The sequence below is a fragment of the Lichenostomus cassidix genome, chromosome 4, assembly GCF_008360975.1.
Source record: "Lichenostomus cassidix isolate B80296 chromosome 4, HeHo_3.0, whole genome shotgun sequence".
In the NCBI taxonomy this organism is placed as follows: domain Eukaryota; kingdom Metazoa; phylum Chordata; class Aves; order Passeriformes; family Meliphagidae; genus Lichenostomus; species Lichenostomus cassidix.
The window spans coordinates 10,348,244-10,364,829 of NC_139484.1; the positions used below are offsets into that span (position 1 = coordinate 10,348,244).

The 16,586-nt window shown below is 40.8% G+C and overlaps 1 protein-coding gene across 1 annotated transcript in view; it reads left to right on the forward strand.

Annotated features, from left to right (window-relative positions):
- Positions 1–16,586, forward strand: part of FAT4 (FAT atypical cadherin 4) — a 122,001-nt gene that overhangs the window by 60,676 nt on the left and 44,739 nt on the right. The window contains exons 2-6 of the mRNA XM_085057861.1: positions 1,342–1,473; positions 4,158–4,419; positions 6,135–6,485; positions 10,572–11,494; positions 12,208–12,382. Coding sequence (XP_084913987.1) covers positions 1,342–1,473; positions 4,158–4,419; positions 6,135–6,485; positions 10,572–11,494; positions 12,208–12,382 — 1,843 coding nt within the window. The remainder of the gene's footprint in view (positions 1–1,341; positions 1,474–4,157; positions 4,420–6,134; positions 6,486–10,571; positions 11,495–12,207; positions 12,383–16,586) is intronic.

A 16,586-nucleotide genomic window follows, 5' to 3' on the forward strand; every position in this document is an offset into this window, starting at 1 on the left:
TATGGGATAAATAAATAATGGCCTTCTATAAAAGACCACTGGTTTTGTATCCACTTCCAGCACATATAGCAATTATATTAATATTACACTAATACTAATATAATATTTCCTCCATGTTTGGAATCATCCTGGTGATCAAGTCAGAATAGCTTGGCAATTGCTGGTCCCTATGAAAACAGAACAGAGAAGAAAATATTATAACAGGGGACTAGAAACAGTAGAAATCATAGACTTTGGATCACCATAAATGTCTGTGTTGTCTATATCCAGAGGTGCCCAACCCATAGTTTTTCAGCTAAGTGCAGGGAGAATCCTTGTGGATAATGGCATAGCAGATACTGTAGTGTGAATAATATTTTATCTATCAATCCAGGTACCTTCTTTATCCATATCTTTGCCTTTTACCTTTCTCTGTTCCTTGGTAAGACTTAGTTCAGCTACTCATTTTCTCCTTAGTGGGTCTTCAGAGTTTGGTGACTTCAATATCTTGGGTCCAAAACCTACCTTTTTTTTCCATGATAAATATAAACCAGCTGTGTCTTCTTTTTCTATTTTGGAATGTTACGTTCCAGACCCAGCAACAAGAGAAAACGTAGCTCTGCATCTTTTTGAATTAGCATCAGCAGGGCAGCAACCTTGCTTATGAAAAACTAGGGATAAAGATCACAAAACAACCTTTCAGGAACTATCATTCTTTCTTGGAAAAACCATACAAACATGGCATATGAAAAGAGCATTTTTTGAGTTCTGGACAGGCAAGGAGAGTAGATGCTAGTGGGCGCTCCTAAAGTAACATTTATGTTTGCAGTTAGAGGAGAGCTTTGAGAGAGAGAGAAAAACAGATTATTTGTTATAAAATATATTAAGTGCAAGGGTGTTTTTTTCCTCTCTCGGAACGGAGAGTTGCCAATATATAAACATTTCAGGGAGAATTTTACACCACCTCATCTTTATGTCAGGCAGCATTTAATGGTTGAACGATCTCCTGCCCCAGCGCTTGGCAGTTATTCTCCAGGGGCTGACTTTGAGGATTACAATGACAGTCTATCAGTGGATCTTTTCCAATATAAACCAGACTAGGACCATTTAAAATCAGTTGCTATCAACAAGTCAAATTAACTTTATTTGTGTTAGAGGTTTTCCTAGGAGTATTTTATAACAACGTGGAATTTTAATATCCGGACGAGCTTTTCCTGTTGTTGGTTTGATTTGGGAATGTGCTAATTCATGTGATTAGGAGCAATTTATCTGATTTCTTTCAGAATTATGTGATTTGTAACATTCAGGTCCAATCAGCGTCCAGTGCTCACACAACTTTTTTCCTATGCCTGCTTTTTACAGGTAGAAATAACACTTCAGGATATCAATGACAACCCACCAGTTTTCCCCACAGACATGCTTGATCTGACTGTAGAGGAGAATATAGGAGATGGATCTAAAATACTGCAGCTGACAGCCATGGATGCTGATGAGGTAGGAGCATGAATTTTTGAATTCATATTTGAATGTTGGTACTAAAAGTGCTGTTCTGGAAATAGTTTTTACCTGTTTCCTTCATCCCTTTGTGTGAGCTTGGCTTTAGGAATCGTTGCAGTCATTCACAAAATTCTGTCCAGTATCATATAGGTCTAAACTTACTTTGAAACCAATATGATGTGGCTGAACCCAGTTCCAAGGTGTGCAATAAAAAAATGAGACAAGCCTTGAAGAACAAGAAAACTGCCAGTAATGCCTTCTTTCCCTTTGACTAGACCTAACAAAGATCAATATTAGCCCTTCCAAAAGAGGGTTTTATTTTACCAAAAAGAGGGGAAAAGAAATGATGCTAAATTATGTGCTCTGTATCTGTTTTGCAAAATAGTTTTACCCTCTTAGATTCATTACTTTGAGGATGCCACAACTAAGGTGCAATGAAGAAACTAAAATTCTGTTCATTTATTTTAGAAACTAAAGTTGCGAAAATGTTAATCATATTGTTTTTGTTCACTTGAACTGATTCTTTCCACGAGAGAAAGACCTAAAAGGTCAATATAAACATGCAAAGAAGTTTGTGTTATCATTAAAATATAGAGTTACATTTGACAACAACAAGCAGTTCTTGCTTTCAAATAATAGGGCAATTCAGCCTCCTCAAGAGAATTTTATTCCTGGGCTTTTTTGTGTTAGCTTGGTCAGTCTTCCTGTGATTGTTAATTGGTGTACTTAATCTTACAACTACAGAGGGAACCACGGGCACACCCCTGGGAATGGTATGAATGTGGCTGTAAATATTTTGTTCTTGCCTTTATTTTCTGGTAGTAGCCTGATCTACAGACAAAATCCAGGGTTTTGGAAAGGTGCACTTCCGTAACAAAAATTCTAGCTGTTTGTCTTTATTTCAGGAAGAAGTAAATATTGAACTACCACTCTCTGGTGCAATGTGGAAAATATATCTAATATTATAGTGATATCTTATACTCCAGCCTCTTTTTGACCATTCCTGAACTGCACCTAATCTGTTACCCATTCTGAAGCAGTCCATCCAGTAGGAAGTGATTTTTTACCTAAGAGAGAAATCAGTCAGTCTTTTTATCAAGAGGAATGATTTCAATTTCCCTACCAGAACATTTGTAACTCAAACTCTGTACAAAGAGCCCAAGTTTTCTTAGCGATGTGCACTTTAGGGTTGAGTTACCTTTTTATTCTCCCCACGTTTTTGAAGTTGAGGGCACAGTAAAAACCAGTATCACACATGGTTTTAGCTGAGAAGGACTCTGCCTGGTTAAACATGAGGTGACAAATGTGGTCACCTCTGAAATTCTCATGAGATGTGATGGCTAAGCTACACAATTGAAGGAAAGTGTGTGACATCCCCCTAGGCACACCTGAGCACACAGTTGTAGCACTGCATGCAGCTCTTCAGGGCTGGGCACCTGCAGAAGCCTGTTTTCTTTCTAAATTTCCTTTTACCAGTTGTCTCAGTCTGACCCTTTGAAACAACACCCCAGAGAGAAAGTTTGGCATGGGGCACTCTGATAAGGTCAGGTAACTAATGCTTGTCTCTCCTCTCACAAATACAAGCAGGTGTTTATCTCAAATCATTTGCTTTTTCAGGCAACAGTATTTGAAACAGCCATGGAATTTCTTTCTGCCTGATCTCTTTGATCTGTTGTTCATTGCAGAAGTGGCACTGGCATGTCAGCAGCAGATTTCAGCTGTGAAACCTGAGCTCTGGCCTACACCAGAGGAGAGCACATTAAATATCTGCTTGCTCACCAAAACACATTGCCAGGCGCCATTAACACTCAGGATATAGGTACCTGCATCTGATGATGGAGGTTACCAAACCTTCAGTATCTTTAAGTCTGTCATGGAGAAAGGAGGACAGGACATTTTTATATGTAACATTACTTTTCCTTGATTTTCCTTTCAGCCAAAATGCTCGAAGTCCACATGAATGCTTTCTTTTTCCTCGAGAACAAATGAAACTTTTTGACCCAAAAGCAAATGCTTTTGACTTGCAGCACAACCCAATGAATCAGAACTGTGATTTTAATGATGTGTGATTTGTTACTTAGGGGCTTTTTATTTACAGGGGTAAATATATTTCCATGCAGAAAACTGACCTTTGAGGGCTGCTGCAAGCACAGCTTCCATGAATTTCTCCTGACCACGAGCTGTGGCCCTTGCCATGCGTGATGGCTGGAAGGGCTGCTGCATGGCTGCCTCAGGTCCTCCTTCCTTCCATCCCATCTCCAGAGAGCAAGATAGGCAGAGCTGGTCCCACTGGCAGGGATTTAATGTAACCTTCAAACATTAAACAAAAATAAACATTGATCCTTATTAAGATATCACACTGCTGGGTGATGCTGGCTTGAAACTAAAACAGGTAACAGAGCTTTTTAGTATTGATTGGATGAAATCCTTTTATGAACAGTGAGAGCACAAAGTATCGGGGTAATCTCATCATTTCACATCTCAGAAATAAAAACTGTGTGCGTATGTGTCTTTACTGTGGGACTGAAGCAAGGACTGGGCAGGAAGGATGTTTATTAAAGGAAACCATTCTGAAAAATAATCTCCAAGTGCAGTTACTGGAATGATTCTTGTCTTACTGCAAGTTATGATGTGGTTTTCCTGGCAAATAATGTGATTTGACCACTTCTGTTTTGACTTAGGGAGCCAATGCCCTGGTCACATACACCATTATCAGTGGTGCAGATGATAGCTTCCACATTGACCCCGAGTCAGGGGAGCTGATAGCCACCAAGCGCCTGGACCGCGAGCGCCGCTCCAAGTACTCCCTGCTGGTCCGTGCTGACGACGGCCTGCAGTCCTCAGACATGAGGATAAACATCACTGTCAGCGATGTGAATGACCACATCCCCAAATTCTCCAAGCCAGTGTATTCCTTTGACATCCCAGAAGATGCCACTCCAGGTAAATAGGAAATGGAAATGTGATCACTTACCTCTCAAGTGGTTGTTTTCTTCTTTTAAAGCTCGTTTCATATACCAACAGTGTTTTGATACTTAAAAGGTGGGTTGTAAACACTGAAAGTATTTAGATTTAGTTTTGAAAAGCTATTACATGTCTCCAGATGACAAATTATATTACCTGCAATAAAACTATTTTTTTATATTTTTTAGAGTTGCTAGTACAAAAGCAGTATCTGCCAGTAGCATCTTAGAAGCTTCTTCTACAACATGAGTAAAAGAAGGAGATGCAAATGATATGGTGACAGCTTTAAAGCTTTTATTAGGGCTTTCATAAGCATGAGAGTCTCAGTTTGGAGTAACTAAGATTACCCCCATGCCTCCAACTTTTGCACTCTGCCCCACAGTCCCTGTCCCAAAATTTAGTGGTGTTTTGCATTAAAGGATTACAGCGCAATCAGCTGTGCCTCAGGAATCTGATCTGGAAGTAATTGAGATGTCTGTATAGCATAGAGTGCTTTGGTTGCTGATCCCCAGCCATGCCCTTTCCTCTCAGAGCCTTGAGTCTTGGTCTGTTTTAGCAGGAGTAACCGTGGAAAAGGCAAGCCTAATTCCTTCCACATCAACACAAGACTTTTCTCATTAGTCATTCATGGGTTGTACATCAGTGTCTTATACCCAGCTTAGCAGTGATGGATGCTGAAGGAAGAGATAGGTTGATTTTGTATTAAAGTACTGTATCTTCTCCTGTGCTTCTCTCCAGTAGTCCTGGAGCAGCTGGCAGGCTCACCCAGAGGGGAAGGACTGTGAGGTTTCCCCTTCAAGGTTCCACTTTCTATCCCAGAGAGTAATTCCTGTTTCCCTTGCAGTTAAAGAAATGTTAAAGCACGAGGTAATCAAATGGATGTGAAAGATACCAGCATATCCAGCTGGATAAAAGGGGCTTGCAGCACTGTGCTTCATTTGATGGTATAAGCAGTTTTCATTATCACATTGCTTGAAAATAGTTAACCAGGCTGCCCATAGTTCATCTGGTTCCACAAAATGAAATTTAATGATTTATTTTCTTGGAAATGAGCTGATCTTAATTATAATTAGTGTTCGCAATACTAAAAAGTGACACTTGGTTTCCAGACTTTAGTCAGATAGGTCAGTCATGCGAGGGCAGCTATGCAGAAATGAAAATACTGGCACAAATTCACAGGGCATTGAATTTCAGACAACAGCAGAGAACAGACCCCTATAAGGTTTCTAGTTTTCTAACCACAGTTACCCTGCAAAGGCGCTGTTTCAAAAAGCAGAGCTGGGATATATGGTGTGTACTCACATTTTGGTTTCTGTATTTGGAAAGAAATATCTAGAAGGTTTCAGAACTTGTGATTGTCTTTGGCAAAGGGAGGGTCCTTTGAGTCATAGGAAGACAATACCTAGCAGAAGAAAAGGTATTTTTGCCCCTGTTGATACCTAATCTGGATAAAGATAAAAAACATTCCTGGCCATTTCTTGGGGTGTTTTAGTAGCCCCTTAAAGCAAAAATATGATGTCCCTTTCAGCTTTGAAAAACATTTTGCAATAGTTATTCAGACAGTATTGAGGCTTGAATTTCTGTTGGAGGACATCTCTCATGTGTGGATGTGCTTGATGCTGAGCTGGCTCTGACCAGCACAGGGAGCTGCCCGTTGCACATGCATGATGGTGCTCTGCTGTTGTGCCTTGCAGGTTCCTTGGTGGCAGCCATTCTTGCCACCGATGACGACTCGGGTGTCAATGGGGAGATCACCTACACTGTAAGCGAGGATGATGAGGAGGGAATCTTCTTCCTGAATCCTGTCACCGGGGTCTTCAACCTGACCCGGGCCCTGGACTACGAAGCACAGCAGTATTACATCCTCACCGTGCGTGCTGAGGATGGCGGAGGCCAGTCCACGGCCATCAGGGTGTACTTCAACATCCTGGACATCAATGACAACCCGCCCGTGTTCGGCATGGCCTCCTACAGCACTTCCCTGATGGAGAACCTGCCCCCGGGATCTGCCATCCTCAACTTCAGCGTCACCGATGCTGATGATGGTAGGAGCTCCCCCACATTTTCTATCTGTGATCATAAATCTGTGTTGTACCTTAGCAATGTATTTGAAGATTTATTAAAAAGGGGAAATTAGGGCTACCCTTAAGTTGTTGCTCTCATATGCTTAAATTCACATTTAAATTAGACCTAAGTGTTCCTGCAATCTTTTTTGCTGAAAGTTTATAATATATTCTAAAGAAGGTTGTGGTAATACCAAGTGTTATCTGCAGTTATCTTAATTGTGCTGTAACTTTTAAGTGTATCAAAGAGAATTGTCATCTACAGGGTGTTGATAGTGGAGGTTAAAAAACGTATTGAAAGAGATCTTGGGGAAATTTCCCATTGAAATAAGATTTAATCTTGGGATTATTTATGGCATCTAGAAGGTGTTAATGTGTCTGAGTTTTTAGGCAAGCTACAATTTTTATAGCTTGCTTAACCATTTTGCCATGCAGTTTGTGCCCAAGTAAGAATAATTATAGAATATGACCATAAAATACGGAAACATAATTCCGCTATGTACCACGTTTTCTGAAGTGTCCACAGACATTACCCAGTGTGACTTAAAGCAAAACTCTTCATAAACCTCATAGCAGCTTTACAGGTGAAGGTTATTTTTGTGACATGTTAAACAACCTTGTCTCCTCTCAACTTGACAGGGGCTCAACAGAGCCCATGGAAGTGTCTCACACTGAAATATCTTTCAAGGACAGAGCACCTACATGCTTCAAGGAATCTCAGTTTGTGCACCTAAAATGACTGAAGCCATCAAGATTACTCAGTAAAGCAGTTTTCTTAAGGAAATGCTGAGTTGTTTAACTCCAACATTTTTGTGGGGAGATAAATTTTGTGCTGATGGATGGAACTTTCCATGGTAAAAATCATGTAACTGGTTTTGAGATCAAACTGAGTGAGAAGAGATTCCATAAGATAAGCCAACAGTTCAGAAGTTATAACTTTGTGATACTGTCTGTTCTTGCATGACTCTCTCACCACACTTTTTAAGGCTTTTATTTGATGTAAACTACAAATAAGTTGGAGGAGGAGCTTGAGCTTGTATCATGCTTACCCAGGGTTGTTCCTTCAAACTTCTAGATAAATGAATTTGTGTCTATCTCCTCCTTTATTTCTTATTTTCCTATTAGGGCTACAAAACTTGGTTTCAAATCTTTTTGGAAGTTAATTTCACTTCACCATTATGAGTCTGTTTTCCTTTTCTCTTGCACCTCATACATTAATTTCCATCTGTGCACAGTGGATGGGAACTATATCACAGCAGTGACATATCAATTTGCATTCATCACAAACTCAGTTATCAAGGAGGCAAATGAGTATTTGAGGAGCAATGCAACGAGAAGTCAGATATCTTGCCTTTCATATTTTCTGGCACACTTGCTTTTCTAGCAGGCTGGATTTAAAATTAATAGGGCAGAAATATCATTCCAAGAGCATGCCAGGTTGAACTGTCCCATAGGACTGTAACTTAAGCAAATGTTATGATCTATTGTTGTTTCTGTTTCAGGCCCAAATTTGTTATCTTGTGTTGTCTTATATTTATCTAGAGCACAGAAATAGCTGGTGCTGGTATTATACTCTTCTCCATGTGCTACAGATAATGCACTCAATTCAAATAAAATTTTGTTGATTATTTATGTTACATGACCCCAAGTTTGAAGGAGCTCTGAAAAGACATTGTTTTATAATGAGGTATGGCTGTTGTTTTAGGATAAACACTGATAAAAGACAGAAGCATGGTGATAGTGAAACTGCTCCAATTTTCATTTTCTTGTTCAGCACACCCCTTGGGAAACAGCAGCTGTTTATCTCAGCTTGGACTGTTCCATACACAGATCCATAGCAAATATCAGCTACAGCTCTTGGATATTTAAAAATATATAATAGTAATAAAATAATATATACTAGAGAACTCAGTTGCTTTAAACCAGTTCTTTTTGAGATTCGACTTTTTTTTCAGTGAAGAATTAACAGGATAAATCTCAGAGAAAAGCACACACAATTTGTTGTCAGTTTGTTAAAATGTATGCTAAGGTATTCCTCCAGGCAAAGCTGGTGTAATTTCCTAGTTAAACTCTACAAGTATTTATAGAATGGCAGGGGGGAAGTACTTTTGTGGTGTTTTTATTTTAGTCTCATTAGTAAATAAATAAAAATAGAAACAAAAGTCTTTAAAAGAGCATTATCATGAAATTGGTGACTCCATGTCTGTCCTTTCATAGTTTTATCAGATTGACCCTCAGATTAAATAAACCCAAAGTTCAGCAAAGAGGATGTTCCTACATTCTGCCTAAGAAAAGCCCAGGTCCAAACCTTGGAAGGCGGCGTGTTGGATGAGGTGCACAATGCCAGCTTGGTAGGCTGTTGTTTTAAAAAAAGAATACTTCATTAAGTGGTCTTCCTGGCTCCACTGATATTTAGGCAACTCTTCTGTTTCATAGTTTAATTTATATATGCATTACCAGCATGGAAACCCATGAGAATACAGGACAAAGAATGAAAAGGTTCATGGAAGTGAGATAAAGAAGAGTAAACAGTATTTTTTTTTTTTTAGGAATAAACACCACAGAAAACACTGGGAGGAAAAATAGGGTATTTTTTAAAGTGATTTTCTTTTTCAAGACCTAGATCCTGCCCATCTCCAAAAAGTGACAAAAGTCTTGAATTGCCAGAAAGTACTTTGCTGAAATCTAGACTTTCATCCATATAATTAGTAATTTGAAAATACAACTGAACAAAAAGCAGACTAGCATTAAACTCTCACCATCCTTCACCTGATCAAAGTAATGGTGAAACACTAATTTCTGGCAGATAAATGTATTAATTTCTTTAATTGCATTCAAGTATTTTGTCTTTCATGTTTGGTTCTATTCATTTTATAATTTAACTCCAAGGGGAAAAAGAGTGAGGGAAATATGCCAATTAGAGTAGCCACTGAGGGAAAGACAAGTAATACTATATTTCTTAAGTCTGAGCATAATAAACAGCAGAGATTAGTAAATCTAATTTTACTATCAAAGCTATTCACTCAGAGAGAAAAGAGCTTCTGAGTAAAACTGAGAAAATGCATGGCAATCAGTGAAGTGTGCAGCTTGATTCCTTTGCATGGACAAGCTAGTTTGAGGGGTAAATTAATAGCTAATGGTTGGTTAATTACTAATCCTAAATCACAGTCTTGAATACACAAAACAAGAAAAAAAAATCAATTAAAATAGGAGTAAGATAGAGGGAAAACTGATTTCACAATTACATATTCCCAATAATTAGTTGTTTAGAGTGAACTGTGGAATCAAAGCAGTAACACACATTGTTTCCTGCATAGAGTATTTAAGGATATTTCACAGCCCTGTCCGGGTTCAGGATGCATTTCCCTTACCGGAATGATAAATCTGTGCCCTGACCATAATTGCTAGTTAGGTTTTGATCATGAGATGAAGGCTGTTCATCTGATATTTTGGAATACTGTGCCTTATATGGGAAGCATACCTTTCCCCAGTATTCACTCTTGGCTTGCTCCAGCTGGGTTTGGGAGTTTCTGGTTGTGGCTTCTTTTAATTGAGTGGAAGAATTCATGGAATAATTACATTAATAATAACATTACTTAGTTTAACTGGGAAGAACCGAGGAAACCATATGTTCAGTGAGCAGCAGAACTACTGAGCCTTGGCTTCTGAAGGAAAACCCTTCAAACCCTTTATCCCCAGCCATTGTAGATGGGAAAAATTACTCGTGGTGCCACTGTGCAGCTCCTGCTGAATGAAGTGCAGAGATGAACCCTGCCAGCCGTTCCCTCTGTGGCCTCTCCAATTAACATCCTTCCCTCTCTCTCTTTTCAACTCTTGTCAGAAAATATTCATTTCAAAGGCTTCTGCTCCCCTGTGAAATTTGGCAGAAATTAGCAGATGGATTAAAAAATGATTATGAGGAGGATGAACACTCAACGGGGTTGTACAGTCCTCATTTCTGTAGGAAAATGAAGGAAAATTTCCTATGGAAATGAGGCTGGAAATATTGATACCTAGGTTGGTGGGATGAAGTCATGTTATCTGCCTTTCTTCTCCCTCCTCAACCAGGCTCCAACTCTCAGCTGTCCTTCAGCATCGCATCTGGGGACAGCGCCGGGCAGTTCGGCATCGACAACAGCGGGGTGCTGAGCATCCGGCAGCCTCTGGATCGGGAAAGCCAGTCTTTCTACAGCCTCGTTGTGCAAGTCCATGACATGGCCCCCCTGCCAGCCTCCAGGTACACCAGCACAGCCCAAGTTTCCATTATTCTGCTGGATGTGAACGACAGCCCTCCAAGCTTTATCTCCCCTAAGCTGACCTATGTCCCGGAGAACACGCCCATTGATACGGTTGTGTTCAAGGCACAAGCGACTGATCCTGACAGTGGCCCCAACAGCTACATCGAGTACAGCCTGCTCCGGCCTCCGGGAAACAAGTTCAGCATTGGAACCATCGATGGGGAAGTGAGGCTCACTGGGGAGCTCGACAGAGAAGCCGTGGCCAACTACACTTTGACTGTGGTAGCCACAGACAAGGGCCAGCCATCCCTTTCTTCATCTATGGATGTGGTGGTGATAGTCCTGGACATTAATGACAACAACCCGCTCTTTGCCCAGAAGCTTTACAAAGTAGAGGTGGCGGAAAATACTCTGACAGGGACAGATTTAATCCAGGTGTTGGCTATGGATAGAGACGAAGGGACAAACGGGCAGGTCCGCTATGCCATTGTGAGTGGAGATGCCAACAGTGAGTTTCGGATCGACTCTGTGACGGGGGTCATAACGGTGGCCAAGCCTTTGGATAGAGAGAAGAAGCCCTCCTACACACTGACTGTTCAGTCATCTGACCGTGGGAGCAGCCCCAGGACTGATACCACAACAGTCAGTATTGTTCTGAAGGATGTTAATGATTTCATTCCCACATTTGAACTTTCTCCCTACTCTGTGAACGTCCCTGAGAATTTGGAGATGCTCCCAAAAGTTATTCTTCAGGTGGGTACATTCAGCAATAAATATGTATCTCTGAAAATTAGTAGCTTGCCTACATGGTATTAATGTACAGTGTCTTTCCATCAAAATTAAAAAGGGCCAAAACAATGGAGAAGTTGCTTCTTGGCTTTAATTGAACCCTCAGACTTTGTTTGCCTGTTTTCCTTTCTGTTTGTTTGGGTAGGGGGCTTTTACTAAAAGTTTATATTATGCTTTGGAGTTCTGTTTGTGTTTTCCCTACCTATCCTCATGCCTCCACTAGGACTTTAAGAGTCTGCTCTATTTGTAGTCTCATTCTCAACTGCCATGCAACAAATCTCTCAACCTGGTCATTGCCTACATGGGATGAGGTTGTGTGCCAAATGTTGAGAGAGAACTAAATAGATTCAGACAGCCAGATGTGCAGTGCTTGCTCTCATACAGAGCTCAGCCTGTACCAGGTCATTTGTGGTTTTCACTGAGCCCCAATGGAGTTTTACTGTATTTATGCTTAAGAAAAATAGGTAATCGACTATTTAATATTTTCAAACTATGTGTTTTTGGTCCACTGTGTTAAGTACTTTTTTTACAATTGCAGCTAATTTATACTTGTAGCATTTGAATTAATTCAATCCGTTAATTTGGATTATTATCATTGAGAATGTTTCCTCTATCCCAACATAATTTTACAGACTCATCAGGTCTTGATACCTCTTTGGTTTGCATTGCTTGCGTAGGTCGTAGCAAGAGATGATGACCAAGGGCTGAACAGCAAGCTGACCTACGTGCTGGTGGCTGGCAATGAGGAGGGAGCCTTCACTCTCTCGGGCAGTGGAGAGCTGCGCTTGGTGAGGAGCCTGGACCGAGAGGCCAAGGAGCAGTACCTGCTGCTGGTCACAGCTGCTGATGCAGGTGAGGCAACCAAAACCTCTCTTCTGCTGACATCATGTGGAAAACGTTGTGTTCTGGACAGAAGATAAATGTTTTCGTGGTGGTCTGAAACTTTAGTGGATGGAAATTGGGTGGCCACGTTGAGTGGAGATCTCTGTGGGGAGAGGCTGGGCTTACCTGATGTCAAAGGGAATTTGGTTTCTGGAAATCAGGATTTTATTCTTATGTCCAGCTGTTTGGTGTTAGTACTACTCACTACAGATTTAGGTAGGTGGATCTGTGCCCTGCAGTAGTAAGTGGTCCTACCTAAGTCCTAAGAACTTCATGCATGACAAAAAACCCCGCAAAATAAACAGCAATAAAACCCCATACAATGTTGCCATCACAAATGTGCAGAGGTCGTGTCAGTGACCACAAAACAGCTATGGACTATCCAGTTAATCTTACTGAAATCTTAGCCCTGAAAAGTAATAAGAACTTGCATTTCAATATTTTAATTTTCTGCTTTGCTCAGCATCCAGTCATATGTTTGCTCCGCAATACCAAATGTATTCCAAGTTTTTCATTTTAAAACAGGACGTGAAGTCTTGTTATGAAGATTAATTATGCTTTCACTTGAGGTGTCCAAGCACTAAATTTTGGTTTCAGATTTTGGTGTATTATTAACGAAGACATCCTGCATCATACTTTGGACTGATCTCTGGTCTCCCATGGTTTGATGGATTTAATTTATTGCAGAACTTGTTCCTGCTTTCTAGCAGTAAAAATAGAACCAAACCCAACTTGTTGACATGTGAATAGAGTTTTGTTTTCTGCCATACTGTGTGCAGTGTCTTGTGCCAGTGACAATAGCTGTGGCTTATATTTTCCTATTGCAGCAGTGCTCAGGTATTCCACAGTCTGAGCACAGCTGAAGCTGCAAAACAGAATTTTAGGGCTTGAGGTATCATTTGTTTCGTACTTTGGCTAGAGATACTGTGTGCTTTATGGTTTTTACACTGGCTTTCCATTACTCTGTAGCCTCAAACTGCTCACTTGTGACTTGGACTAGCTTGGGCTTGAATGTCCTAATGTTCCTTCAGAAGCTGAGGTTGGATTTGTAAGGGATCACAGATCCTTGATGTCTGGTCTCAGTCCAAGCTAGCAGCAATCAGTGAGGACTGCACAGAATAAAATACCCAGAGACTGAACTGATAAGGGGTGTCATGCGGCCAACAATTGTTGTCCTTCTTGGAAAAGGAAGGGAAGCAGAACTCAGCTGTACCCCATGCCTAGCGCCATCTGTTAGCCAAGAGTTTGACCAGAGCACAGTCTTTTCCTAGAGTCTGGTCCCTAAAAAACTACAAAATCTAGGAGATTTAACCAACAGTTAAATCCAGCAGTCCCAAATGAAAATATTTAGTTGTGTTGGGAGATCTCTGAGTTTCAGGTAATCCAGGGAGACATTAATTCATGAAGTGTGCATGGGACCTTTGCCATAAGTGCCTGAGAAGAACAGCAGCATGTTTTATGAGTTCCTGTATTTAAACATGTAGATAGCATACTGATTAAACACTGTTTGAAACTTCCTTTTTAAATTTGCTATGTTCTTGTAAAACTAACTCACAAGTTCCTATGCCCTCCTGGCAGTGTTAAAATGTACTAGCAAGTGTGTTCAGAAGCAGCTGTTTAGCAGTAACTTTTGGCTAAATGTAACTGCTCTACTGTGCTTAAGTTTACAACCTGACTAATCCAGAGCTGGTGTGATTTGGGATAATTTTCAACCAGACTGGTGAATAACATTAGCTATCATCTTCTGGTTGCACTGAAGACTTGTTCTGAATTCATACCAGCAGCCAATACATTGAAAACTATGCTAGCCATGATTTATCTAAACTAAAACGTCACAGGAAAGTAGAAGTCTTTGGTAGAAGTCAGTGGAAAAACTTCATTTGATTTCATGGAAGTGGGACGTGAGCCATAGGCATGGTAGATATCCAGGTGGTACCACAATGGCTGCTGCTGGTCAGTGCCTGCATCATTAAATGATGTATTTCTTGCCATACTAGCAAAAAGATGGGAATGACACAATCTTGAAATGGATAATAAAAGTATTTGGGGTATTTATGTTCTTGAACAGCTGCTAAATATTTATCAAAGGAATTCTCAGAGGCGCGTCCAACTCCTTGCCTAATGTAACTATTTCTTTTGAGTCTCTTAGTTTGTGTTTGTTTGATAATTCTTAGAAAGAAGGATTTTGCATACAGACCATTCATCCAGAAATACACATGCAAAACAGGTAGGGAAGATGTGCCTGACAGAGTGTTGAAGAAAGCAGACTTGTCTGAAATTCTCCACATCCATATTATATTTGAAAATGAATCAAGGAAAAGATATTATCCTTTGCACTTTGAGGTTAGCTTTTGTTAGCTGTAATAAACAGTCTTTCAAGCTGTCTTTAGCAGCCCAAAGAACAGTCTTGCCATATATGGTGTATCTGATTTAAGGTTTGGGGTTTTTTTACAGTTAAAAATCATGGTACACATCCAGATGCTGTTAACTCTGGAAAAGTCTATCAAGAGCACAATTCTGTCTGTCCAGCCCTCTTCCCTTTTCTCTTAGAGTCTGCATCTCAATTTTTATAGGCTGCACTGACTGGTTGAAAATATTCAGAGATGATATCCTGCTCCTATAGAAGTCTGTGCCAACTCTTCCTGTTCTTTCTAGGAAGCAGACATAATGCATACTTAGAAGCCCCATTAGACATAAGAACTAATGGATTCTCAACTTAGTTTTGGCTGTTTTCCTGGTCTCCTTATTCATAATCATGCATTTCTTGCTTTTCTTGTGTTTATTTTCACTTCAAGTTGTGACTATGGATTCTTGCTGTGTGCAAGGGGATGTTGCTGGAAGAAGGATGGCATATAATTTTTCATTATTTTTATCTCAAAGTGTCCATCCAGTGCACCTTTATAGGTTTTGCAGCATGTTTTGGCAGGAGGTACCCTGCCTATAACAGCAAGGGAAGGATTAGGATGTGGTAAAGTGTGGAGCCAGTGGGGCTGCAGAGGATACAGTGCCTGTGCCCTCAGGGATCTCTGTGCTCTCTCACTGCACACAGGCATGCTCTCCCAGAGCCCAGAGATTGGTCCTGGGCATGTGAGAAGAATTGTGAGTTATGAAGAGCTGAGTTGCTCATAAGCACTGGGGATGGGTCAGGTGGGGGACTGCTGGTGGGGCAGCATGTGCCAGAAGTGGAAATTTGGGCAGTTGTTGAAGAAATGCTTTCCCAAGCAAGAGCTCCCCGCAGGCCCAGAGAAGTCAGTCATGATATATGCATTATCCTGGCTCTGGCCCAACTATTCCTTGGCCTTGCCTGCTAATCCTCCGCCCGGTCCTCAGGGTAGATCATGGGTCGGTGAGAGTCTTCTCTCTGCGCTGGGGGAGGGAAAAGATGGACAAAACAACTTCTGGTGCTCGGCTCAGTGATTTGTGTCCGTGCAGCCTGCCTCGTGCCCAGTTTCCACAGGACAGTCTGCACAAAGGGCTTTGATTCCTACCTTGGTTTATCATCACTCTTCCCTCACTTCTGCACTTCCACCGTGCTCTCACTACGGCTGGGTCTTGGATACTAGACTGCCACTCCAGGCAGTGGGGATTTATGAGGACACGCAAAGCATCCATCACTGGGAACATTCAGCATCTTCCAGAGCTATACACCTGTGGCTTTGGTCAAGAAATAAAACATAATTCAACCCCGTAGTTTAGCCATCCCAGTTTAGAGACCTTCTTGCAGCACAAGCTGTGAGACCAGAGTGCATGAATTATAAATATAGGGACAGGCAAAGTGATGGACTGTGGAATAACAGGATAGTGTTTAGATTGCAGATGCTGCCCCAGAATGTCTGCTAACATAAACGCCAGGAAACCTACACACAACTATTTGAATGTGTCTTCACGGGTCTGCTTCTACCACATAAATCTCTTCTGCTTTGCTATACCTTTCTTCATGGCAAAATAGTTGGGAAACGAGACTTTCTACTTTTTTTTTTTTTCACCCCATCTGCTGGGGATGCAGCTCTAGGTAAACATTCAACTCTGGCAGCAAGACAAGAACTGGTGCAGCTGCTTTTATCATCCATGTCTTTAACTCTTTGAGCAATTTTCTGGACAAATGTTAGCATTCCAACAGTCCTCCTCCTTTTATTTATTGATTGCAGGGATGTGGAGTAGCACATCTGGAAAC